Raw genomic sequence first — 27471 nt, 5'->3', positions numbered from 1 at the left:
TTCTCACACTCGCAGATGCAATCTTTATATGTAGGGGCTAAAGAGTTTTGTAGACATTATACCCTTAAGATCTTGCCCATCTTTGGTCCCTATGGGGCAGGCCTTGTTTGTAGACAGTGTGCTGACTTCTGCCTAGTATGTAGAAAATTGAAAGAGAAACAGATTTCTAAATACTTCTGATAACTTACTGTTTGATATTCTACCAATAGGGCTTCATTGTATGGACTCCTAGCTTAGTGATAGCTTTTAAAATATAGATGTCTTTTGGAAGGAATATCTCCAAGGAAGGAGATTCCAACGGTGGTGGGATGAGTATTTCAGAGTTCTCAGAGAGAGAAACAATGAATATAGTGAGAGTGAAGAATTAGAAGGCAATATTCAGTTTCCCCACAACTGTATCGAGGCGCAGGCTCTCAGTGTCTACATGTAGATAGTTTTTTAAAAAAACTTTGAATTTCTGAAATATACTTTTGCCAAATCTTAGAATATATAGAAAGTAAATAATTTATTGCCCGAATCTTTGATCATTTAGTTCACTTTGTTTTTCAAATCTAAAATTAAAGTTTAAAACAATACTTGACTCCAAGGTCTAAAAAACTGTCTCTATGTTTATATCTGTTGTATAAATAATACACCTAGGTTGCATGACACTGTGCTAGGTGCTGATGGTCTATGAGGTCTACTCACTTGCTGCCACATGGAGGACATGAACCATGAAGGAAGAGATTATTTCCTGTGACTGATCACAGTGGTTTCAAATTTTGTTTTTTAAATCAGAAAAAAAAAATCTTAAAAAAAACCCCAAACTCATGGGAATCCCCAAATATAATCTAGATCCTTTCTTAACCTCTAGAGCATCCCCCATAGGCATCCTTAGAACCCTGGGATTCTGCTAAAAAAGAAAAAAAAACTTTGGAAATCTATCAGTATGCAATTAGTCACACACAGGCCTACGTGAAAGCAGAGTGAGAAGATTTTATGGAAGTGCCATCGTAAGCAGGAAAAGAGGCTGACCCATCTAGGAAAGAGGGTGTCCAGGAGACCTCAGCTGGCACAGCAGCCAGAGGAAAAGGGCTCTCGTCCCAGGGAGACCAGACACAGGCCTGCAAACTGGCCAGCCAGCTGGTTTCCTAGACTGAGAAACCGGCACTTGCCAGCAATGAGTGTTTTTATGCTTCCTATGCTTTCTTTGTATGTTTTTTTTCTAATTCTCCATCAATAAATTTCACTTGATGATAGTATGGGAAAGCAAAAAAGGAAGCACTTTTCCCTACACATAAGCCTGTTTTCATTATTTTGTTTAAATATATGAACTTTTTCTGATTATAAAAATATATATGTTCTATGTAATTTGGAAAGTTGAAAAAAAATACAAAGAAAATAAAAAGCAACCATCATCCTGACAACCAGAAATAGCCTCTAATAAAAATTTTAATTTCAGTCTTTCCTCAATACATATATTTTTACAAAATTAAAATTAGGATCATACTACAGTTTTTTTTTTTTAATAAATTTATTTATTTTATTTTTGGCTGCCTTGGGTCTTCGCTGCTGCGTGCGGGCTTTCTCTAGTTGTGGTGAGCGGGGGCTACTCTTCATCGCAGTGCATGGGCTTCTCATTGCAGTGGCTTCTCTTTGTTGTAGAGCATGGGCTCTAGGCACGCCAGCTTCAGTAGCTGCGGCATGCGGGCTCAGTAGTTGTGGCTCGTGGGCTCTAGAGCGCAGGCTCAGTAGTTGTGGCGCACGGGCTTAGTTGCTCCGCGGCATGTAGGATCTTCCTGGACGAGGGTTCGAACCCGTGTCCCCTGCTTTGGCAGGAGGATTCTTAACCACTGTGCCACCAGGGAAGTACCTACATATACCTTTTTTTTATTCCTGGCTAGTTATTACATTGCGAACATTTTTCCATGCCACCAAAAATTCTTCAAAACATCATGTATTGAGGTTGGTTGATAACCTATTGCATAAAATTATACCATAAATGTTTACAATTTATAAATGGCTGGACATTTAGGTGTTTTTAACTTTTTCCCTTTATTAAAAATTATATGATATACATATTATCACTACTAATGATGAAATGTACATATCTTCACCTCTATTTCCTTAGAAATAGAATCAAAATGTGTATTTTGAAGATCTTCATACATTTCTCAAAATTGCTTTTCTAAAAAGATATTATCAGTTTATACTTTCATTGATAGCCAATGGGAGTGTCCCATTCACCTTGCCAACACTGAGAATTAAAACATTTTTATATTTGTTGATTTGATGAAAATAATTCATTTTCATCTACATTTCATTTTTTCAGTGCAGTTAAATTAGTTTTCTTACATTTACTAGCTGCTATAGACTGAACCGTGTCCCTGCAAAATTCATATATTGAGGGGCTTCCCTCGTGGCTCAGTGGTTAAGAATCCACCTGCCAGTGCAGGGGACACGGGTTCAAGCCGTGGTCTGGGAAGATCCCACATGCCATGGAGCAACTGAGCCCGTGCGCCACTACTACTGAGCCTGTGCTCTAGAGCCCGTGAGCCACAACTACTTAGCCCATGAGCCACAACTACTGAAGCCGGCACGCCTAGAGCCCATGCTCCACAACAAGAGAAGCCACTGCAATAAAGAGTAGCCCCCGTTCGCTGCAACTACAGAAAGCCTGCATGCAGCAACGAAGACCAAATGCAGCCAGAAATAACTAAATAAATTTATTTAAAAAAAATTCATATTTTGAAACTCTATTCCCCAATGTGATGGTATTTGGAGATGGGGCCTTTGGGAGATAATTAGGTTTAGATGAGGTCATGAGGGTAGGATCCTCACGATGGGATTAGCACCCTCATATAAAGAGACACCAGACAGCTTGCTCTCTTTCTTTCTCTGCCAAGTGAGGACACAGTGAGAAGGCAGCCATCTGCAAGCTAGGAAGGGAGCCATCAACAGAGCTCAGCCATGCTGGCACCCTGATCTTAGACTTGCAGCCTCCAGAACTGAGAAAATAAATTTTTGTTATCTAAGCCACCCAGTCTATGGTATTTTATTATAGCAGTCCAAGCCAACCAAGATACTAGCCATCTATGATTTTCTATACATTCGATATGTCATTTTTGGGGACAGGCTTTATTTAGATAAGGATGCAAGATATAACAGTAACCAAAGAGAGAATCTCAAAGGGATGGTAGAATTCAGAAAGATAGCAGGGCCGCCTGTTGAATCTCTACTCATGTCTCCCGAAGTCTCCCCTGGAGTCTTTCTCAGCTAAGGATTTAAAAGGTTTTGTGGTTTGAGACAAGCCATGGCAGCAGTTAGTCCATGACTTACTCTCTGTCTTAGTCCATTTGGACTCCTATTACAGAACACCATAGACTGGGGGACTAATAAACAACAGAAACTTATTTCTCACAGTTGTAGAGACTGGGAAGTCCAAGATCAAAGTGCAGGAAGATTCTGTGTCTGGTGAGCACCACTTCCTGGTTCATAGATGGCCATCTTCTGACAGTGCCTTTACATGATGAAAGGAGCAATGGAGCTCTCTGGAGTCTTCATCGTAAGTATTCTAACCCCGTCTATGAGGGCTCCACCCTCATGACCTAATCACCTCCCAAAGGCCCCACCTCCTAATACCATCACATTGGAGATTGGGTTTTAACATGAATTTTGGGGAGACATAAACGTTCAGTCTATAGCATGTTCATATCACTTTGTTCATTTTTCACAATATGAAACTAATCACTGTGATTCCTGAAGATTTGAAAATAGGTATCAATTTATTTCGGTGCATGTGAGAACAACTGTCCCATGTGTGACACTGATTGCAGGTGATCAACCTGACTAGACAGCCGCTCCACCCTCCCTGTGCCACTCAGACTCTTCCTGAAGTTCCAGAAGCTTGGTGCCTGTGAAAACAACAACCTTCTCAAAGACACAATGATCATATCTGGGTCAAAGGTAATTTTCTCTGGCTTATTAAATATGTTAATGCATTCCAGACCTGCACTAATATGGCAGCTACCAGTTTCATGTGGCTATTGAGCACTTCAGATGTGGCTAGTCCAAACTGAGATGTGCTGCAAGTGTAAAATACACACTCGATTCTGAAGACTTAATATGATTTTATATTGAGTCCATGTTGAAATGATTATAGCCTGGATAGATTGGTTGGTAGAAAATCTCTTGTTAAAATTAACTTTGCCTATTTCTTTTCACTTCTTTAATGTGTCTGTAGGACACCCAAAGGGATAACGCACAGAGCACTCAGGAGAAAGTTTGAGCTAGAGACAGCTTCAGAGTCATAGCTGCAAATGGTTGAATCTGTTTTCTACTAGCACATGGTAGATGCCCGGCAAATGCTTGCTGATGAAATGGTCAAATGTACCCTTCTTAGCTGACCACTCTTGCCATCCCCTCCAAGAAAAAAAGGCTGGCTGGTGTCCAGAGCCTAATCTGTTGTTAAAAAAAAAACCTAACTTGAATTGAACATAAAATCCAGCAGATTTTAAGCTGGTGTGCAAACCTCTAGAAGCCCACAAAGGCTTTCCAAGGGATATGTGAGGGTGAATAGTATAAAGGACTCCATTTCCAGATCCTCACCTTTCCCATGTATTCTTTCCAGAACCTGATTTGCCTCAGGACACATTTGTGATTTTCTTTTCCCATTCTTCCCATTCACAATTGCTTTCTCCCACTCTAGAAACTAAAGGCCTGTCTCTCATCCATCTGGAATCTCACTACACAGAAAACTGAGGCAGAGAGATTTAGAAACTTGCTCAAAGTCACACAATTAGTAATTGGCAAAGCCAAGAATCAAACCTAGGCAATCTCGTAATAATAGATAATCCCCTTGTATTGCTTCACACACTTTAGTGTTCAAGTAATAAACCTCAACTAAACATGGAGTTTATTGGCTCCTACACTAGAAATTCTAAAGGTAGATCATGCTTTGGATGAATTTAACCCAGTGACTAACTGATGTCACTAGAGGCCTGATTTCTTTCCATTTCCCGACTCTACCTTCTTCAGAATCCGCTCACCCTAAAACCATCTTTCCTTGTGGACACAGGAGAATTGGCAATGGCTCCCAGGGCTACATGCTTCCCCACAAACATCCAGAGATGCTATATCTCTGTCCCAGCATTCCAACCAAGCAACCTGATCTAAACTGGTTTAGGTCACATCTTGCCCTCTCCCACGATCCTCACCACCACCCGTCATAGTCACAAACATTGTGGCCAGGGAACTTGAATGCGCTGGTTGTCATAAGCCAATCAGGGTCCAACCCCAGAGATAGGGATAGTCAGTTTCCCTGAAGCATATGGGCTATATGGGGAAGAGGTAGTTTATGGAATAAGAGTGTTAGAAATATTAGGAAGAGGGAAGTAGATGTTGTGTAGGCAACTTGTTAATGTCCAGTATACATCTGCTCCTGGGGAACATAGAAAAGAAAGAAGGGATATTTATAGAAGAATTGAGACCCACTTACTGGGTGATAGTGTTGTGATCCACATCTTGTTCGTTCAGATAATACTTTGAGATCCAACTTGATCCCAGATTCCCCTTGAATGAACAAGCCAGGTATATAGCTGATTGTATTTCCTTAAATGGCCATAACAATATATCCCATCCCATGAGCTCTTTTTGCAATGTGACTTTGATACACTTCCCATCAAGAAGTGGGGTATATGTTCCCTCCTCTTGAATCTAGGTGAAAATAATGTTATGTTCACTTCCAAGCCTAGGTCATAAATGGTGATATAACTTCTACCTAGTTCTCTCTGGGGATACCTGCACTTAGAACTCAGCCACCATACTGTGAGGAAGTCCAAGCAGCCCATGGAGAGGCCCATATGGAGGAACCAAGCCTCCTGGTTCACAGACCTAACTGAACTCCCAGCCAACATCTGACACCAACTTGCGAGGCATGTGAGTGAACCATCTTAAAAGTGGATCTTTAACCCTCTGCTGATCCACCCTGGATGGTACCACATGGAGCAGAGACAAGCTCTCCCTAAAAAACCTTGCAAGAATTTCAGACTTTTGAGCAGACTAAATGAGTCATGTTGTTTTAGGCCATGAAGTTTTGCAGTTGTGTTACACATAAATGAATAATTGATACAGCAAGCTAACAGAAAATGACTGCACAGCCAAATCAAGCCTGTCATTTCATCCATCCCTAGCTACATACATTATGAGCAGCCATGACTATCATTTATTTTAACTTTTTATTATGGAAAACTTCAAACGTATATAAAGTAAACAATAGTATAATGAACCCCTATGTGCCCATCACCCAGTTTCAACAATTATCACCATTCTGTGATCTTTGTATTATCTATATATTCACCCATTTTTCCACCTGTTCTCAATTATAATTTTTTTAGGTAAAGTTTACATGAATTCAACACAAATCCTAGCTGTATAATTCTGACAATGGATACACCTACACCTCAGTCATTTTCCAACTCCCCAGAAAGTCCCCTGTGTAGCGTTCCACTTAAGCCTTCTGTATCAGTCAGCGTCCAGCCAGGAGACAGAAATAAGTAAATAAGTAAGTTGAGTAAAGAACATTTATTCTATTCTAATAACTAAATTCTAATAATTTAATTCAAAGTTATTCATATTAACAGACAATGGTTTTAAATTAATAATAACATGTTAAAGAAAACAGGAAATGATAGACAAAATGGATGAAAAGATGCAGAATATTAATTGGAATGTATAAAAAAATCAAATGGACATTCTAGAACTGAAAAATATACCATCTGAAATTAAGAACTCATTTGATTCATTTGATGTATTTAACAGTAGATGAGACTCAGCATAAAACAGAATCTGTAAACGTGAAGACAATCAATGAAAAATATCCAAACTTAAGCACACAAAAGAGAATGGGGAAAAAACAGAAGAGAGCCAAAGAGGCATAGGCATGTAGGACTAAGTTAAAAAAAAAAAAAAAAAAGCTAACATATTTATGATCGGAGTCCCAGAGGGAGAAGAGAGAATTAGGTAGAAGCAGAATTTGAAAATGACCAAGAATTTTCTAAAACAGATGAAAAATATCAATCAACAGATTCAGTAAGCCCAGTGAATCAAGCAGGATTGAAAAAAAAAAATCAGCCTCTATTCAAAAGTCGGCAGGGAAATGATATCCTACGTAGACAGCCAGGTTTTATTCAGGACAGGTAGGTGGAGTTCAGAAGAGGTTAAATATACATAGAAATCTGTGATGAAAGATGATGGATTCCAAAACTTGCAGAAGATGGGTTTTAGAAGAGTGCTAGGCATGGAAAATTGGGTCAGGCGAATAGATGTACAGGGATATGAGACACAATGGGATTCAGCCTGATAGTCTCTTAGGGGAAGCAGGTAACCAGGTTAAGGTGGGTGTGTGAGGCTCTCTTGCACCTGCTGGTAACGTGGTAGCAGAGGTGAGTGAAGGACTCCTCGGAAGAATATCGTCTTAGGCAATGGGGAGCACTTCTAAGGGCCTCTTTTCTCTAGGGGCAAAACAGTATGGTAGGCTGGTGAGGAAGAGGTGCTCTCATCCAGAGGGGGAACCAGGGATGCCTCCTGCAGCCATGTAGTGTTATGGCAAGTGGAGAGCAAGGCAAGGAGAGGTTACTACTTCCCTGATGTTCCCTGACCCTCAACTTGAGTCCAGTTGTGCTACCTGCGCCACGGCCAACTTGGACTGAGTCATCACTCAGAATGGCTTTATCCTGAATCTTAAATAGCCCTCTGTATCTGCAGGTTCTTCATTCATGGATTCAACCAAATGTGGATCCAAAATGTTTGGGGGAAAATTCCATTGTTTCAAAAAGCAAAAGAGTTCACTGTGTGCAGGCAACTATTTACATAGCATTTACATTGGATTAGGTACTATAAGTGATCTAGAGATGATTTATTTAGAGGTGATTTATACAGTGGGATGTATGTATGCAAATACTATGCCATTTTATACAAGGTCCTTGAGCATGCACAGATTTTAGTATCCATGGCGGGTCCTGGAACCAACCCTGAGGATACTGAGGGACAACTGTATTAGGTCCTTTGAGGAGGCTCTTTCTCCCCAGGATAGTTTCACGCCTCCAGGCCTACTTGTATTGATATGATAGTACAAAAATGGTTTCAAAGAGGGAAAATTGATGATCCACAGATTTTTCAGGTTCTCCCCTTGGAAACTAAGTCCATTTCCTTTTTATAAGTTTGGAATTTTGCACTATGAAGTCATGTGTTATTTTTATTTATTTATGGCTGTGTTGGGTCTTCGTTTCTGTGCGAGGGCTTTCTCTAGTTGTGGCAAGCGGGGGCCACTCTTCATCGCGGTGCGCGGGCCTCTCACTATCGCAGCCTCTCTTGTTGCGGAGCACAGGCTCCAGACGTGCAGGCTCAGTAGTTGTGGCTCACGGGCCCAGGTGCTCCACAGCATGTGGGATCTTCCCAGACCAGGGCTCGAACCCGTGTTCCCTGCATTAGCAGGCAGATTCTCAACCACTGCGCCACCAGGGAAGCCCTGAAGTCATGTGTTAATATATCTGACCAAGAAAAAGGTCTAATAAAACAAAAAGATGAAGATACTGAGAGAGAACTATACAAACATTCCACTTTCTGACCCCCATCTCCTATTTTCCAGCTCCCTCACTCAATTACTCCCTCTACCCCTCTTCATTCCCCTCTTACAAACTTCTACTTTCTACCCACATATCAGTATTATGTCTTGTTCTCATTTCCCACCCAGTCCTTAGAGTCCTTGCCCATCAGTTCAGGCACTCTCAAAAGCTTAGCTCCCTCACCATTGCCCTTCCATTATATATGTCTGGCAAACTCCTATCCTGGATGAAGTCAACTCTTATTTGTGTACCTGCATCTGATTTACTGAGTGCTGCTTGAGAAAATCATATAACTGGGAAGATGAGTACCATGCTCTCTACACATTTTCAAATATAATTGTACAGAGGTAAAACATGAATGAAACTCATCATAAAAAAATTAAAACAATGTATATGGAGTAAAAGATGAGAGTTCTCTCCTAAAACCATTCCCCAAAACATTGCTGTTAAGTTTGCCATATGTTCTATGCATGTATTATTGTCTTAAATATAGATATATATGCATGTACATATATATACATATAAACACACATATATACACATATACATACATATATGAAATCAGATAGGTAGCTAGATTGTAGTACACACTTTGTTAAGCAATTTGCATTTTTTTCTTTTCTTTTTAAAATTTAATATGTCACGGAGAGCCCTTCTTCTCAGAAGGTACAGGTATATTTTATTCTACATAATATCCCATTCCCTTACTTACACTTAGGTAATAACCATTTTCACTATGAACAATGTTATAATGAAAATATTTGTACATCCTTCTGGTTACATGTGCAAATATGTCTCTAAAGTGGATCCTCAGAAGTGGAAATGCTTGGTCAAAGGGTATTCATATTTAACATTTTAATACATATTTCTAAATTACCATCCAAAAAGGAGGAGCTATACTGAATTGCCCTCCCACCTGCGTAGGAGAGTTACTACCCCAAGCTGGGCTCTCAACACTGCCTGGCTCTCTTTCTCTTTCCTTCCCTAGACTTCTAACTCTCCCTCCTTCTCTGCATAACTTAACTACTCAAAACCTCTTCTGCACCCTCCATCCCCACCCAAACATACCATTCTTGGCAAATATTTCACCTAATATTAGCAGAGAAAATGGAAGTCACCAGAAGAGAACGTTCTTGACTTCCTATCCCCAAACCTACAAAACCTATCCACCTCTTGTCCTCCTTCCCTCCTGTTACAAGGCGGGTGGGTGAGGACAGTCCTTCCTCCCGTGTTTAAGTCCTGGTTGTGCGGTCCTTCCCTTCACAAAGGGCTAACTACCTTCCATCTAAAGGTCTCAGCTTCCACTCCTCAGCCAACTTAAATCTATTTTCTGCCTTCATCGCTCTACTGAAAACCCAAACTCACCTTGGGTCAAATCCACTACACACCTTTTCAGGTCCTTATCTTAGTTGACACTATTGCCCACTCTCTTCATAAAGCCACACTCTCCTGCTTTTCCTTCTCTGTCTCCACAGCACTTCATTCTCACTCCTCTAGTCTTCAGGCTCCTCTTGTCCAAACCTTAAAAGTTGGAGTTTGGGGTTTCTGTCCCGAGGCCTTTGTTCCTTCTCTCTGGGAGATGTCACCCATTCCCCCCTTTCAGGCACTGTCACCCCTCTGTCTTCAACTCTGATCGGTATGTTCAGCCCAGACCGCCGACCTGCCCAAATGTGACTTCATCCTTTCCTTTTCGCTCCTCTGAACCTCCACTCCCTCTCTCCACCAAACCCCAGTCACTCCTCTGGGAAATCTCTTCCAATTCCTTTCTCTTCTAACTCCGGCGCACTTGGCTCCAGTACCTCGCAGACCTGAGGAATGTATTTCTCCTTGAAGTAGTTCCTCAGCCTGGGTCTGGCAAGGCGCAGCGAGGCCATGACCGGAGGCCCTGCTGAAACTCTGCGCTTCCAGCCTGCGCTTCACGCCCCGCGCAGCAGGAGCCGCGCCTGGCTAGGGGCTGGCGCGTCTCGGCGTTGCCCCGGCAACCACGCTGCGTGGAGGGGAGGGGCTAGGCGCTGCGTTGCCGCGAGCGCCCACCCTGGTGCCGAGGACTGCCGGGAGGGAGGTGAATCTCGGGCCGGCCTGGGGGCGGTCCCTGGTGTGTGCTCTTGGGGCGTTCAGTCATTGCAGCTCTTCACCGAGTCCCGCTCTCCTTCACCCGCGCCCCGCCCGGACTCGAGGAAGCCGCCGGGACGCGTCCGGGCCGACAGGGCGGTTTCCGAGAGGCGGAGTTCAGTCGCCCATTTCCTTTCTCCGTCGGCTAGAACCCGGACGGCGGCAGCACCCTCTGGCTTCGGACCATCCTGCGCCAGGCCCAGCGCTGCGCGTGGCCCCAGCGGCAGCATGGGCGGCGCCCGGGATGTGGGCTGGGTGGCGGCGGGCCTGGTCCTAGCGGCCGGCGCCTGCTACTGCTTCTACAGGCTGACGCGGGGCCGGCGGCGAGGCGTCCCCGGGCTACGGCTGCGCCCCTCGCGGTCTGCAGGTGAGGCCACGGGGTGCCTGGCAGGTGGGCGGGGACGGGGACTGTGGCTTTCCCAGAGTGGGGGTTGAAGACGCCACAGGTGCTCGTGGCTTTCCAGTGCTGGGAGTAAATAAGGAGCCCAGCCAGGGAGGGAGGCTGATGAGAAGGGCAAAGTCGGGAAGCCCAGGTGCAAAAGACGGGTCTTCCACGTGATTGGGTGAGTGTAGGGTTCAGAGGTGGTTCCCCGCCTCCATTTCTTTGTTCAAAATTCCGGGATGAAAAATTGCCCAGACTTTCTTGTCTGAGTCTGGCGTCACAGCTGAGAACAGTTTCTCAAAAGCGTGTTGATTGCCTCTCAACGTTAAAGCTTGCTCCCGGCCTTTGTATTACCAGGGGGATTCTGGGGCGATAGATGAAATTCTGCGTGCAGGTAGCCTGGAAGAAGGGACGCCGGAGGGGCAGTTCTGAGGGGAGGTACTTTGAAGTCGCCGTGGTCTATATATATATATATATACACACACACACACAAAGTATGCGAGAGATCCTGGAGATACAGATATAGCTATGTATATCAAATTAGAACAGTTGTCTGCATGGAGGACACCCTCCTGGCGGACAAGTGCATGGTGAGGTTTCGGTCCAAAAATTGATTGCTGCATTCAGGATTCTAACAACTTGTTGAATGTTCTAGGGGGTATTTCAGGTCATGAAAGCTGTTACAGAAATAATTAAAAATAAAATCTCCTGCCAACCAAGAAATTCCTCTCTACAAATGTAGAAAAGAACTAAATAGCTTTATTAGAGAATAAGCATTAAACCAGGTTGCTACGCCCATCACGGGCAATCTGCTAATGGGATTGCAAAGACAGAATTCTCACCCCTTTATGTATCCAACCAGAGATAACCTATAACCTCTTTCATATTAAGTACATGCCGTCAAGATAAACAGTAATTTGTCCTTAAGAGGACTTGACAGAACCATTTGCTACACGTAGTTCATTCTAAATTCACAGGTAGTTGGGGTGGTATTTGTGTTAGCTAATAGCCGTTATGTAGAAGAAAAATAAGACTTCTCAGTATCTATGATAACCGCGTAGTTACAACACAGAGCCAAGAACCGAGCTCTGACTCACCCAGAGACAAGGAGATGGGGACTCCATCTTCCTTGATGTTTACACTTCAGATGACACCAGCGACGCTAAGAAAGATTTTCTTGGGTTTTAAACCGGCAAGAGGCTTACTTAGCTTTTAAAAAGATGTATATTTATATCAAAGGGACAGACAAAGGATTTACAATTACTAGTTTGCTCAAGGAAATGTTCTCAGAAAAGGGAGTGGGTGAAAGGTTTCTTTCCCTTTTGGCACAAGGGGGAAAAATTCATTTTAAAACAGATTTGGACTTACCTTTACTTCCAAAACCTACTTTGTTGTCTTTGTGTCAGAGATATTTTTGTATAAGTAGTCAGGTGACCCGAACTCAGATACCTTCTCACTTACACTTACTCAACATGATGAACACTGACAAAGTCTTACTACCCCCCCCAAAATCACCAGTACCTTGGCCAGGCAGCTTACAAAATACGTTGCTCACAGCCACTACCTGAAGCTACACTTTTTTCTTTGAAGAAGACTCAAGAAATACCCATTTTGTCAGCATCACCCTTATGTTTTGGAGGGTGATCTATTTTTTTTAAATTGAGATAAACACCGTATTAGTTTTAGGTGTACAACATAATGGTTTGACATTTGTATATATTGCAAAATGATCACCATAGTAAGGTTAGTTGACATCCATCACCACAAGTTTTCTTGTGATGAGAACTTTTAAGGTCTACTGTCTTAGCAACTTTCAAGTATACAATACAATATTGTTAACTATAGTCACCAAGCTGTACTTTACACTCCTAGTACTCATTGCCCTTATAACTGAAAGTTTGTACCCTTTGACCCAGATCTTCCCATTTCCTTCAGCCCCCAGCCCCTGGCAACCACCATGACACTCTGTTTCTATGAGTTGAGTTTTTTAGATTCCACATAAAAGTGAGATCATTGTGTATTTGTCTTTCATCGTCTGACTTATTTCTCTGGACATCATGCCCTCAGGATCCATCCATGTTGTCACAAATGGCAGGATTTCCTTCTTTTTTATGGCTGAATAACATTCGATTGTATGTATGTGTGAGTGTGAGTGAGTGTGTGTGTGTGTGTGTTATCACGTTTTATTTATACATTCATCCATCGATTGACACTTAGGTTGTTTCCATGTCTTGGCTATTGTAAATAATGCTTCAGTGAACATGGTGGTGCAAGTATCTTTTCAAGGTGGTGATTTCGTGGAATCACGAAGTGGAATTGCTAGATCATGCGGTAGTTCTGTTTTTTTAGAATTTTTTTTAAAGTTTTTTTTTGATGTGGACCATTTTTAGTCTTTATTGAATTGTTACAATATTGCTTCTGTTTTATGTTTTGGTTTTTTGGCCACGAGGCCTGTGGGATCTTAGCTCCCTGACCAGGGATTGAACCTGCACCCCCTGCATTGGAAGGTGAAGTCTTAAATCACTAGACTGCCGGAAGTCCCTGGTAGTTCTATTTTTAATTTTTTGAGGAACCTCCATATTTTCCATAGTGATTGGAAATTTACATCCCCACCAGCAGTGCACAAGGGTTCCCTTTTCTCTACATCCTAACCAACATTTGTTATCTATTGTCTTTTTGAGGATAGCCATTCTAACAGGTGTGAGGTGATAGCTAATTGTGGTTTTGGTTTGCATTTCCCTGAAGATTAGTGATGTTGAGCCCCTTTTCATGTACTTGTTGGCCATTTGAATGTCTTTGGGGAAAGGTTCATACAGAGCCTCTGCCCATTTTATAATTAGATTGTTTCTTTTTTTTTTTTCCTATTGAGTTGCTTGAGTTTTTTAAATATATTTTAGATAGTAACCATTTATCAGATAAATGATTTACAAATACTTTCTCCCATTTCATGGGTTGCCTTTTTATTTTGTTGATGGCTTACTTTGCTGTACAGAAGATTTTTTCATGTAGTTCCACTTGTTTATTTTGCTTTTGTTGCTTTTGCTTTTGGTCAAATCCAAAAAATCATGTCAAGACCCATGTCAAGGAGCTTACCATCTATTTTTTTTTAGGAGTTTTAGGTTTCAGGTCTTTTTTTTAAGAATTTATTATTTATTTATTTATTGGCTGCTTTGGGGTCTTCCTTGCTGCATGTGGGCTTTTCTCTAGTTGCGCCAAGTGGGGGCTACTCTTTGTTGTTGTGCGCGGGCTTCTCACTGCGGTGGCTTCTCGTTGCGGAGCATGGGCTCTAGGCGCAGGGGCTTCAGTAGTTGTGGCCCACGGGCTCTAGAGCGCAGGCTTAGTAGTTGTGGCGCACGGGCTTAGTTGCTCCGCGGCATGTGGGATCTTCCCGGACCAGGGCTCGAACCCGTGTCCCTTGCGTTGGCAGGCAGATTCTTGACCACTGAGCCACCAGGGAAGCCCCTAGTTTTCAGGTCTTATATTTAAGACTTTAATCCTTTATGAGTTGATTTTTGTGTATTGTGTGAGATAGTGGTTCGGTTTCCTTCTTTTTTGTGTGTGAATTTTATTTTATTTTTTATACAGCAGGTTCTTATTAGTTACCTATTTTATACATATTAGTGTATATATGTCAATCCCAATCTCCCAATTCATCCCACCACCATCCACTGCTTTCCCCCCTTGGTGTCCATACGTTTGTTCTCTACATCTCTGTCTTTATTTCTGCCTTGCAGACTGGTTCATCTGTAGAAAAATGGTACAGATGAACTGGTTTGATTCTTTGGCATGTAGCTGTCCAGTTTTTCCAACACCATTTATTAATGAGACTCTTCTTTCCCTATTGTATAGTCCTGGCTCCTTTGTCATAAATTAATTGATCATGTGTGTGGGTTTATTTCTGGGCTGTCTGTTCTATTCCACTCATCTATGTGTCTGTCTTTGTGCCGATACCATACTGTTTTGATTACTATAATATAGTTTGAAATCAGGAAGCATGTGAGTTTCTGTTGTGGATTTTTGGTTTGCAGTTACCATCCATGAGGTTTTGATATAGCAGTACATATATATATAAACAAGATAGTTTTGAGTTGCTGGTCTCTTAATCTCAAATACATTTCCAATGTCCTGCATTTCTACTGTCCTCACAGTTGATGGTTTTGATATTTGTGTGTGGATGATTTCCTAACTTTACTGTATGTTTGCCTTTACCAGTGAGCTTTACCCATTCATAATTTTCTTGTTTTTAGTTTTGGGCTTTTCTTTTTTGCCTAGACAAGTTCCTTTAGCATTTGTTGTAAAGCTGGTTTGGTGATGCTGAATTCCCTTAACTTTTGCTTGTCTGTAAACATTTTTGATTTCTCTGTCAAATCCGAATGAGAGCCTTGCTGGGTAGAGTATTCTGTTTTTGTTTTTTTTTTAATATTTTATTATTTTGGTTTTTTTGTTTTGTTTTGTTTTTCACACACACACACACACACACACACACACACACACAGTATTTTATTTTTACAAGAGATAAATAGACTGACACCAAGCATTGTAAATGGATGACCACAACAAAAGCAACAATGATTGCAATTACCAAACACGAAACACACTCACACTATGTCATAATATTGACATTCACTCCAGTAATCCTCCACTGTAATAGCTCCTTTACTTTGCAGTGAAAATTGATTTGTATATTTTTTGCCTTTGAGTCCTTGTGGGATTTTTTTTTTTTATTCAAACAGAAGGTCACAAAAATTATAATCATCCTCATCAGTTCACTCAGTCCCCTGTAATCAATTTTTTTTCATCTTGATCTTTTGTTAGCACTTTATGAGTTCATCAGTTTTCCATTAGAGTTCTGAAAATGCTTATTCATTCAGTTCAGCAGTATAGTCAGTTACCAGAAACCTGTACTTGTCTTTTCCATGAATTCCTTGAAGATGAAACCCTTTTATAGTAACATATTTGCAAAAGCATCAGAGTACACCCAGAACTGTCTGTAAATGACAAAAGACTTAAAAATGACCACGGTTAAGGATTTGATGAAAGTTCATAATAATGCAATTGACAAGGAAATTTAGTTATTTCTGAGATATACATTTTAAAGTAATAACTAGAATTATGACTTATAATACCAGAACATACAAGATTTTTAGAAATTTCATGTAATGTCTGAAACATTTATATTAACATATTTCCATAAAAATAACCCAAGGAAAGTTTAGTTGTTTTGTTTGTTTTTTTATACTGCAGGTTCTTATTAGTCATCGATTTTGTAGACATCAGTGTACACATGTCAAACCCAATCGCCCAATTCAGCACACCACCGTCCCTACCCCACCACGGTTTTCCCCCCTTGGTGTCCACGTGTCTGTTCTCTACATCTGTGTCTCAACTTCTGCTCTGAAAACTGGCTCATCCGTACCACTTTTCTAGGTTTCCACATACATGCATTAATATACGATATTTGTTTTTCTCTTTCTGACTTACTTAACTCTGTATGACACTCGCTAGATCCGTCCACGTCTCAACAAATGACTCAGTTTCATTCCTGTTTATAGCTGAGTAATATTCCATTGTATATATGTACCACATTTTCTTTATCCATTTGTCTGTCAATGGACTTTTAGGTTGCTTCCATGACCTGGCTATTGTAAATAGTGCTGCAGTGAACATTGGAGTGCATGTGTCTTTCTGGATTATGGTTTGCTCTGGGTATATGCCCAGTAGTGGGATTGCTGGATCATATGGGAATTCTATTTTTAGTTTTTTAAGGAACCTCTATACTGTTCTCCATAGTGGCTGTATCAATTTACATTCCCACCAACAGTGCAAGAGGGTTCCATTTTCTCTGCAACCTCTCCAGCATTTGTTGTTTGTAGATTTTCTGATGATGCCCATTCTAACTGGTGTGAGGTGATACCTCATTGTAGGCTTGATTTGCATTTCTCTAATAATTAGTGATGTTGAGCAGCTTTTCATGTGCTTCTTGGCCACCTGTATGTCTTCTTTGGAAAAATGTCTATTTAGGTCTTCTGCCCATTTTTGGATTGGGTTGTTTGTTTTTTTGATATTGAGCTGCATGAGCTGTTTATATATTTTGGAGATGAATCCTTTGTCCATTGATTTGTTTGCAAATATTTTCTCCCATTCTGAGGGTTGTCTTTTTGTCTTGTTTATGGTTTCCTTTGCTGTGCAAAAGCTTTGAAGTTTCATTAGGTCCCATTTGTTTATTTTTGTTTTTATTTCCATTACTCTAGGAGGTGGATCAAAAAAGATCTTGCTGTGATTTATGTCAAAGAGTGTTCTTCCTATGTTTTCCTCTAAGAGTTTTATAGCGTCTGGTCTTACATTTAGGTCTCGAATCCATTTTGAGTTTATTTTTGTGTATGGTGTTAGGGAGTGTTCTAATTTCATTCTTTTACATGTAGCTGTCCGGTTTTCCCAGCACCACTTACTGAAGAGACTGTCTTTTCTCCATTGTATATCCTTGCCTCCTTTGTCATAGATTAGTTGACCATAGGTGCGTGGGTTTATCTCTGGGGTTTCTATCTTGTTCCATTGATCTATGTATCTGTTTTTGTGCCAGTACCATATTGTCTTGATTACTGTAGCTTTGTAGTATACTATGAAGTCAGGGAGTCTGATTCCTCCAGCTCCGTTTTTTTCCCTCAAGACTGCTTTGGCTATTTGGGGTCTTTTGTGTCTCCATACAGATTTTAAGATGATTTTTTCTAGTTCCATAAAAAATGCCATTGGTAATTTGATAGGGATTGCATTGAATCTGTAGATTGCTTTGGGTAGTATAGTCATTTTCACAATATTGATTCTTCCAATTCAAGGACATGGTATATCTCTCCATCTGTTGGTAACATCTTTAATTTCTTTCATCAGTGTCTTATAGTTTTCTGCATACAGGTCTTTTGTCTCCCTAGGTAGGTTTATTCCTAGGTGTTTTATTCTTTTTGTTGCAGTGGTGAATGGGAGTGTTTCCATAATTTCTCTTTCAGATTTTTCATCATTAGTGTATAGGAATGCAAGAGATTTCTGTGCATTAATTTTGTATCCTGCAACTTTACCAGATTCATTGATTAGCTCTAGTAGTTTTCTGGTGGCATTTTTAGGACTCTCTATGTATAGTATCATGTCATCTGCAAACAGTGACAGTTTTACTTCTTCTTTTCCAATTTGTATTCCTTTTATGTCTTTTTCTTCTCTGATTGCCATGGCTAGGACTTCCAAAACTATGTTGAATAATAGTGGTGAGAGTGGACATCCTTGTCTTGTTCCTGATCTTCGAGGAAATGCTTTCAGTTTTTCACCATTGAGAATGATGTTTGCTGTGGGTTTGTTGTATATGGCCTTTATTATGTTGAGGTAAGTTCCCTCTATGCTCACTTTCTGGAGAGTTTTTATCATAAATGGGTGTTGAATGTTGTCAAAAGCTTTTTCTGCATCTATTGAGATGATCATATGGTTTTTATTCTTCAATTAGTTAATATGGTGTATCACATTGATTGATTTGCGTATATTGAAGAATCCTTGCATCGCTGGGATAAATCCCACTTGATCGTGGTGTATGATTGTTTTAATGTGTTGTTGGATTCTGTTTGCTAGTATTTTGTTGAGGATTTTTGCACCTATATTCACCAGTTATATTGGTCTGTAATTTTCTTTTTTTGTAGTATCTTTGTCTGGTTTTGGTATCAGGGTGATGGTGGCCTCATAGAATGAGTTTGGGAGTGTTCCTTCTTCTGCGATTTTTTTGGAAGAGTTTGAGAAGGATGGGTGTTAGGTCTTCTCTGAATGTTTGATAGAATTCACCTGTGAAGCCATCTGGTCCTGGACTTTTGTTTGTTGGAAGGTTTTAAATCACAGTTTCAATTTCATTACTTGTGATTGGTTTGTTCATATTTTCTATTTCTTCCTGGTTCAGTCTTGGAAGCTTATACCTTTCTAAGAATTTGTTCATTTCTTCCAGGTTGTCCATTTTATTGGCATAGAGTTGCTTGTAGTAGTCTCTTAGGATGCTTTGTATTTCTGCGGTGTCTGTTGTAACTTCTCCTTTTTCAGTTTTCCTTTTTGCCTAGAGAAGTTCCTTTAGCATCTGTTGTAACGCTGGTTTGGTGATGCTGAATTCCCTTAACTTTTGCTTGTCTGTAAAGCTTTTTGATTTCTCTGTCAAATCCAAACGAAAGCCTTGCTGGGTAGAGTATTCTTGGATGTAGGTTTTTCCTTTCATCATTTTAAATACATTGTACCACTTAGTTCTGGCCTGCAGAGTTTCTGCCGAAAAATCAGCTGATAACCTTATGGGGATTCCCTTGTATGTTATTTGTTGCTTTTCTCTTACTGCTCTTCATGTTTTCTCTTTGTCTTTAATTTTTGTCAGTTTGTTTAATATGTGTCTCAGCCTGTTCCTCCTTGGGTTTATCCTGTATGGGACTCTTTGCGCTTCCTGGACTTGAGTGTTTCCGTTCCCATGTTAGGGAAATTTTCAGTTACTATCTCTTCAAATATTTTCTCAGGTCCTTTCTCTCGTCTCTTTCTGGGACCCCTATAACGTGAATGTGCCTTTAATGTTGTTCCAGAAGTCTCTTAGACTGTCCTCGTTTCTTTTGTTTTTTCTTTGTCCTGTTCTGCAGCAGTGATTTCCACCAATCTGTCTTCCAGCTCACTTATTCATTCTTTTGCGCCATTTATTCTGCTACTGATTCCTTCTAGTGTATTTTTCATATCAGTTATTGTATTGTTCATCTCTGTTCTTTTTCTTTTTTTTTTTTGCGGTACGTGGGCCTCTCACTGTTGTGGCCTCTCCCGTTGTGGAGCACAGGCTCCGGACGCACAGCTTCAGCGGCCATGGCTTACGGGCCCAGCTGCTCCGCAGCATGTGGGATCTTCCCGGATCAGGGCACAAACCCGTGTCCCCTCCATCGGCAGGTGGATTCTCAACCACTGCGCCACCAGGGAAGCCCCATCTCTGTTCTTTAAATCTTCTAACTCTTTGTTTAACATTTCTTGTATCTTCTCAGTCTGTGCCTCCATTGTTTTTTTGCGAGATCTTGGATCATCTTTACTATCATTGTTCTGAATTATTTTTCAGGCAGATTGCCTATATCCACTTCAATTATTTGTTCTTCTGGGGTTTTATCTTGTTCCATCGTCTGGAACATATTTCTCTGCCGTCTCATTTTTTTTCTAACTTTCTGGGTTTGTGGGCTCTGTTCTGCAGGCTGCAGGATTGTAGTTCTTCTTGCTTTTGATGTCTGCCCTCTGGTGGGTGAGGTTGGTCCGGGAGCTTGTGCAGGCTTCCTTGTGAGAGGGACTCGTGTCTGCCCACTGGTGAGTGGAGCTGGGTCTCGTCCTTCTGGTGGACAGTGCCATGTCAAGTGGCATGTCTAGAAGTGGCTCTGGGCTCAAGACAACTTTAGGCAGTCTGCCTGCTGATGGGTCGGGCTGTGTTCCCACCCTGTTGGTTGTTTGGCCTGAGGCATCCCAGCACTGGAGTCTGCAGGCTGTTGGATGGGGCCAGGTCTCGGTGCCAAAATGGTGACCTCCAGGAGAGCTCACACTGAGGAGTATTTCCTAGGGGCCTCCGCCACCAGTGACGTTGCCCCTGTATCGGGCCACAGCCAACCCCCACCTCCCCAGGAGTCCCTCTGAGATCCGCAGGTGGGTCTGGTCCAGTCTTCTGTGGACTCACTGCTTTACCCTGGGTCCCAGTGCACATGAAACCTTGTGTGCACCCTCTAAGAGTGGAGTCTCTGTTTCCCCCAGTCCTGTGGAGTCCCGCACTCAAGCCTCACTGACCCTCAAAGCCAAATGCTCTGAAGTCTCCTACTCCCAATTCCAGACCCTCAGGCTGGGGAGCCTCATGTGGGGCTCAGAACTCTTAGTTTCTGTGGGAGAACCTCTGTGATATAATTATTTTTCAGTTTGTGGGTCACCCACTTGGCAGGTATGGGATTTGATTATATAACAGAAGCGCTCCTCCTACTGTCTTGTTGTGGCTTCTTCTTTGTTTTTCGGTGCAGAATATCTTTTTTGGTAGGTTCAAGTCTTTTTTTTGTTGACTTGAACAAAAAACATGGTTATTTGGCAGTTAGTTGTGTTTTTGGTGTTTTTGTAAGAGAAGGTGAGCTCAAGTCCTTCTACTCCGCCATCTTGTCTCCCATCACCTCTACAAGAATTGTTAAAATGACTTTAAGTGGAAAGGAAAAAGGCACAACTAGAAACGTGAAAATTACAAAAGGAAAAATGTCATTAGTAAAGGTAAATATACAGTAAAGGTAGTAAATCAACTGCATGCCAAGCTAGTAGGAAGGGTAAAAGACAAAAGTAGTGAAATCGTCTATATCCACAATAAGTAAAGAGATACACAAAACAAAAAGATGTAAAATATGATGTCAAAAACAGTAGTCATGGGCATGGGGGGAGTAAAAATGCAGGGTTGTTAAAATGTGTTTGAAATGAAGAGATCAGCAACTTAAAACAATCACATACGTACATATGTGTGTGTGTGTATGTATATATATATGTATTGCTATATAGGAGTCATGGTAACTACAAACCAGAAATCTATAATAGAATCAAGAAGAAGATGTAACAATTTTAAACATATGTGCACCCATCATAGGACCACGTAAGTACATAGCAGATATTAAGAGACATAAAGGGAGAAATCGATAGTAACACAATAATAGTTTGGGACTTTAACACACCACTTACATCAGTGGACAGATCATACAGACAGAGAATGAATAAGGAAACAGTGGCTTTAAATGACACATTATACCAGATAGAACTATTAGATATATATAAAACATTCCATCCAAAAGCAGCAGAATACACATTCTTTTCAAGTGCACATGGACCATTTTTCAGGGTAGATCACATGCTAGTCCACAAAAAAAAGTCTCAGTAAATTTAAGAAAATTGAAGTTATATCAACCATCTTTTCCAACCACAATAGTATGAAACTAGAAATTAACTACAAGGAAAAAACTGCAAAAAACAAATACTTGGAGGCTAAAACATATGCTGTTGAACAACCAGTAGATCACTGAAGAAATCAAAGAAGAAAGTAAAAAATACTGGAGACAAATGAAAACAGAAACACAAAGATCCAGAATCTATGGGATGCAGGAAAAGCAGTTTTTTTTTGTTGTTTTATTTATTTTTTTTTTTTTTTGTGTTACGCAGGCCTCTCACTGTTGTGGCCTCTCCCATTGTGGAGCACAGGCTCCGGACGCACAGGCTCAGTGGCCATGGCTCACGGGCCTAGCCGCTCTGCGGCATGTGGGATCTTCCCAGTCCGGGGCACGAACCCATGTCCCCTGCATCAGCAGGCGGACTCTCAACCACTGCGCCACCAGGGAAGCCCAGGAAAAGCAGTTTTAAGAGGGCATTTTATGCAATACAGGCCAGCCTCAGGAAACAAGAAAATTCTCAAATAACCTAACCTTACACTTAAAGGAACTAGAAAAAGAAGACCAAACAAAACCCAAACTTAGCAGAAGGAAAGAAATTATAAAGATCAGAGCAGAAATAAATGAAATAGACTCATAAAAAAAATAGAAAATATCAGTGAAACTGAGAGCTAGTTCTTTGGTAAGATAAAATTGATAAACCTTTAGCCAGACTCATAAAAAAAAAAAAAGAGGGGGCCCAAATCAATAAAATCAGAAATGAAAAAGAGGTTAGGACCAACAACACAGAAATAGAAAGGATTATAAAATACTACTATGAACAACTATATGCCAATAAAATGGAAAACCTAGAAGGAATGGACAAATTCCTAGAAATGTACAATCTCCCAAGACTGAACCAGTAAGAAATAGGAAACATGAACAGACCAATTACCAGTAATGAAATTGAATAGTTTTTTAAACTCCCAACAAACAAAAGTCCAGGACCAGATGTCTTCACGGGTAAATTCTACCAAACATTTAGAGAAGTGTTAACACGTGTCCTTCTCAAACTATTCCAAAAAGTTGCAGAGGAAGGAATGCTTCTGAACTCATTCTATGAGGCCAGCATCACCCTGATGCCAAAACAAGACAAAGATATCACACAGAAAAGAAAATTGCAGGCCAATATCATTGAACATAGATACAAAAGTCCTCAACAAAATATTAGCAAACTGAATTTAACAGTACAATAAAAAGATCATACACCATGATCAATTGGGATTAATTCCAAGGATGCAAGAATGGTTCAATGTTGGCAAATGAATCAGTGTGATACACCACATTAATGAATTGTAGAATAAAAATCATATGATCATCTGAACTGATGCAAAAATGTTTTGACAAATTCAGCATCCTTTTTTTTTTTTTAACAAATCCCTCAACCAAGTTGGTATAGATGGAACATACCTCAACATAATAAAGGCCGTATATGAGAAGCCCATAGCTAACATGATATTCAGTGGTAAAAAGCATTTTCCTCTAAGATCAGGAACAAGATAAGGATGCCCACTCTTGCCACTTTTATTCAACATAGTATTGGACGTCCTAGCCACAGCCATCAGACAAGAAAAAGAAATAAAAGGAATCCAGATTTGAAAGGAAAAAGTAGGACTGTCACTATTTGCAAATGACATGATACTATACATAGAAAATCTCAAAGACACCACCAAAAAGCTCATCAATGAATTTGGAAAAGTTGCAAGATGCAAAATTACTATACAGAAATTGGTTGCATATCTATACACTAACAACGAACTATTGTAAAGAGAAATTAAGGAAACAATCTCATTTTCCATCACATCAAAAAGCATAAAATACCTAAGTATAAATCTGCGTAAGGAGTTAGAAGACCTATACCTAGAAAACTTTAAGACACTGATGAAAGAAATTGAAGATGATGCAAATAGATGGAAAGATATATATGTTGTGCATTGATTGGAAGAATTCATATTGTTAAAATGACCATATTCTCAAGGCAATCTACAGATTCAAGGCAATCTACAGATTCAGTGCAATCCCTATCAAAATACCAATGGCATTTTTTCAAAAACTAGAACAAATAATTTAAAAATATTTATGGAAACACAAAACACCCCGAATAGCCAAAACAATCCTGAGAAAGAAGAATAAAGCTGGAGGAATCAGGCTCCTGGACTTCAGACTATACTGCAAAGCTACATTTATCAAAACAGTATGGTACTGGCACAGAAACAGACACATAGATCAATGGAACAGAATAGATAGTTCAGAAATAAAGCAAGAACTTATGGTCAATTAATCTAGAACAAAGGAGGCAAGAATATACAATGGGGAAAAGCTAGTCTTTTTAATCAGTGGTGCTTAGAAAACTGGACAGCTACATTTAAAAGCATGAAATTAGAATATTTTCTCATACCATATGCAAAAATAAACTCAAAATGGAACAAAGACCTACATGTAAGACTGGAAAGTATACAACTACTGGAAGAAAACATAGGCAGAACACTCTTTGACATAAATCGTAGCAATATTTTTTTGAACCTGTCTCCTAAGGCAAAGGAAACAAAAGTAAAAATAAGCAAATAGGACCTAATTAAACTGAAAAGCTTTTGCACAACAAAGGAATCCATTTGCAAAACAAAAACACAACTTACTGAATGGGTGAAAATATTTGCAAATGATGCAACCAACAAGGGGTTACTTAATATCCAAAATATATAAACACCTTATACAACTCAATACCAAAAAAAGAACCTGGTTAGAAAATGGGCAGAAGACCTGAACAGATATTTTTCCTAAGAAGACATGTAGATGGGCAACAGGGACATGAAAAGATGCTCAGCATTGCTAATGATCAGAGAAATGCCAATCAAAGCCACAGTGAGATATCACCTCACACCTGTCAGAATGCTGTCATCAAAAAGACCACAAATAACAAGTGTTGGTGAGGATGTGGAGGAAAGGGAATCATTATACACTGTTGGTGGGAATGTAAATTGGTGCAGCCACTGTGGAAAACAGTATGGACATTCCTCATAAAACTAAAAATGGGACTACCACATGATCCAGCAATTCCACTCTTGGGTATATATCCAAAGACATAAAAATGCTTTAAGGTAGGCATTATTAACTCCCATGTAATAGATGAAGAAACTGAGTCTTGGAGAGGTTAAGTCTCTCAGCTGGTAAATAGCTTAGCTGGAATTTGAACCAGACTTAACCTTGGCTTACTTTTAACTTTTAACTTACTTTTACTTTTAACCACATTGCACTTCCTTCCTTCAAGTGAAAAATCTATGATTTAACACTTTTCCCTGTAAATTTTTATTTGGCTATTTATAAATAATTTATGTATCTATGAAACTTTTTAATGACTTTGTGGAAAATATATAAGGAAGTTATAGGATTTTGAAATATTTTGGAAGTATGAATGAGTTAAATTTATCCTATTTCTGTCATGTGTATATGTATAAAATTACACAACTTCAGGGCTGTACAGGAACTTTTGGAACCAGTTATAGTGTTTGACCAACCTTATTTTACATGTGAGAAGACTGAGACCCAAAAGAGGTTAAGTGGTTGTCTGCAGCTTTGTATTTTCATTTCTCTGGTCTCTGCTACTAACTCCTTTGTGACATTAGGCAAATCCTTAAATGATCCTGGTCTCAGTTTCTTTGTGTGTAAAATAAGAGGTTTGGATGAACCCCCCAAAAATCTTTCCATTTTAAAAATCTGTGTTTTTGTCATTGTTTCACTTACCTTTTCAAGTATTCTTTGGGTGAAATTCTTTTATAAGGTGTTAACGAGGCAGGTTGTGGATTCAGGCGTAAAAGCATGGTACAGAGGTTCTGATTATAAGACATGGGAGTGAGAATCTGCTGGCTTTTTGGCTTTTAGATTTTCCTAATAATTGATTTCTTGTTTGGCTTCTTCAGGACATCATATCACTTATTGGCTCCCATAATCTAAACTTGTCTGTTTACCTCATATTTTTCTGTGTTTCCTCTTTAAGCAATATACTCAATTATTTTAATAAAGTGATACATGTTTACTGTAAAAAAATCAGAAAGTACTCATGAGCACAGGGGTAGAAAATAAGTCATTCATAATCCCAGCATCCAAAGATAACTTTTAATAATTTGAGAGACATTTTTAAAAACAAAAAGCACAGCTGTGACATCATACAGCACCTCTTGTTATAAACTGCCCCCTCAGCCCCACCCTGGGCAATGTACTGTGGACACTTGCACTGTCTGACCTATTCTCATAGTTTAATTTGGAGAGAATCATGTTCTATATTTATAACACAATTATAGCATTATACAAATGCTTTCTGTTTTTCCTGTGGTGATTTCTACAAAGAGGATTTTTTTTAAAAGGTTAGAGCTATAAATTTTAAATGTTCCTGAGCAGATCCAGCATTTGACTACTTGACCTATTCCTCAGAAGAACAGCTTTTGTCATCACCCCCAGGTGGACTGCTGTTCTTGCGTCTCGGTCATCATGCCTTGCTCATATAAACCAAACAAAAGCGCCCCACGAGCAGCATGATTGGGCCACTCCCATAGCTTTTGCTCCAGCCTGAGGCACTCTTAAAACTGTGATCAGAACAGTTCTCCCTAATGCAAATTCTGTTTCTTAATAATCTATGTCTGTAGGGAAGTGCTCCACTGGATGGGTGTACTTGATTTTTACAAAGAAGAAACAGAAAATGCTGTTGGCATGCAGTGCCTTACTAAAAGAGAAATGCTGTTGGCATGCAGTGCCTTACTAAAAGAGAAAAGTAACCATTGGCTAATTTCTTAACGTTTATAAGCCTCAGTATTCTGTCTGTAAATTGAGAATTATAATAGTATCCTCTGCCAAGGGTCACTTGAAGATTAAATGAGATAAGGCATTTGAAGTGCTTAAAACTGTGCCTGGCATCAGAATATGCATTCAGTATTGTTCGTAAAAAAAATTTGTCTCATATTGATTTTAAATGAACTTTAATAACTTTATTCTTATGCAGAAGACTTAACCAATGGCTCATATGATGATATCCTAAATGCTGAACAACTTCAGAAACTCCTTTACCTGCTTGAGTCTACTGAGGATCCTGTCATTATCGAAAGAGCTTTGGTCACTCTGGGTAACAATGCAGCCTTTTCAGTCAACCAAGTGAGTACCCTAGTCTCTGCAAACACGTTCCTCCTATTCTCACACACCAGCACCAATTGTGACCGTGATAAGTTACTTAACCTCTCAGAGCCTCGATTTTTTCATCTATATAGTATGGCTATGGATACCTACAGAATAACGTTTGTTTACTTCTGAAAAGCACAGCCTAATAGTAATACGAGTAGTAATAGGATTCTAGATCAAGATCCTTATGAAGTTGGTCACTGGCATCACATTTGTAATAAGTGTATCTAATCAACACTTAGCATTGCGT

At 40.0% G+C, this 27471-nt stretch overlaps 3 protein-coding genes across 5 annotated transcripts in view; 2 read left to right on the top strand and 1 right to left on the bottom strand.

Annotated features, from left to right (window-relative positions):
• Positions 1 to 3936, top strand: part of LRRC17 (leucine rich repeat containing 17) — a 114397-nt gene extending 110461 nt beyond the window's left edge. Inside the window, exon 5 of the mRNA XM_073809586.1 lies at positions 3816 to 3936. The gene's annotated coding sequence lies outside the window, so the exon portion shown is untranslated. The remainder of the gene's footprint in view (positions 1 to 3815) is intronic.
• The window catches only part of FBXL13 (F-box and leucine rich repeat protein 13), a 191123-nt gene extending 180646 nt beyond the window's left edge, over positions 1 to 10477 (bottom strand). The window contains 1 exon segment of the mRNA XM_033862761.2: positions 10403 to 10477. Coding sequence (XP_033718652.2) covers positions 10403 to 10477 — 75 coding nt within the window.
• The window catches only part of ARMC10 (armadillo repeat containing 10), a 51302-nt gene continuing 34306 nt past the window's right edge, over positions 10476 to 27471 (top strand). For all 3 annotated transcript variants that reach the window (XM_073809585.1, XM_019940548.2, XM_019940546.2), the window contains exons 1-2: positions 10476 to 11082; positions 27049 to 27197. In XM_073809585.1, coding sequence (XP_073665686.1) covers positions 10476 to 11082; positions 27049 to 27197 — 756 coding nt within the window. The remainder of the gene's footprint in view (positions 11083 to 27048; positions 27198 to 27471) is intronic.

This window comes from Tursiops truncatus, chromosome 9 (genome assembly GCF_011762595.2).
Source record: "Tursiops truncatus isolate mTurTru1 chromosome 9, mTurTru1.mat.Y, whole genome shotgun sequence".
Lineage (NCBI taxonomy): Eukaryota > Metazoa > Chordata > Mammalia > Artiodactyla > Delphinidae > Tursiops > Tursiops truncatus.
This window is presented reverse-complemented; position numbering and strand designations above follow the sequence as displayed.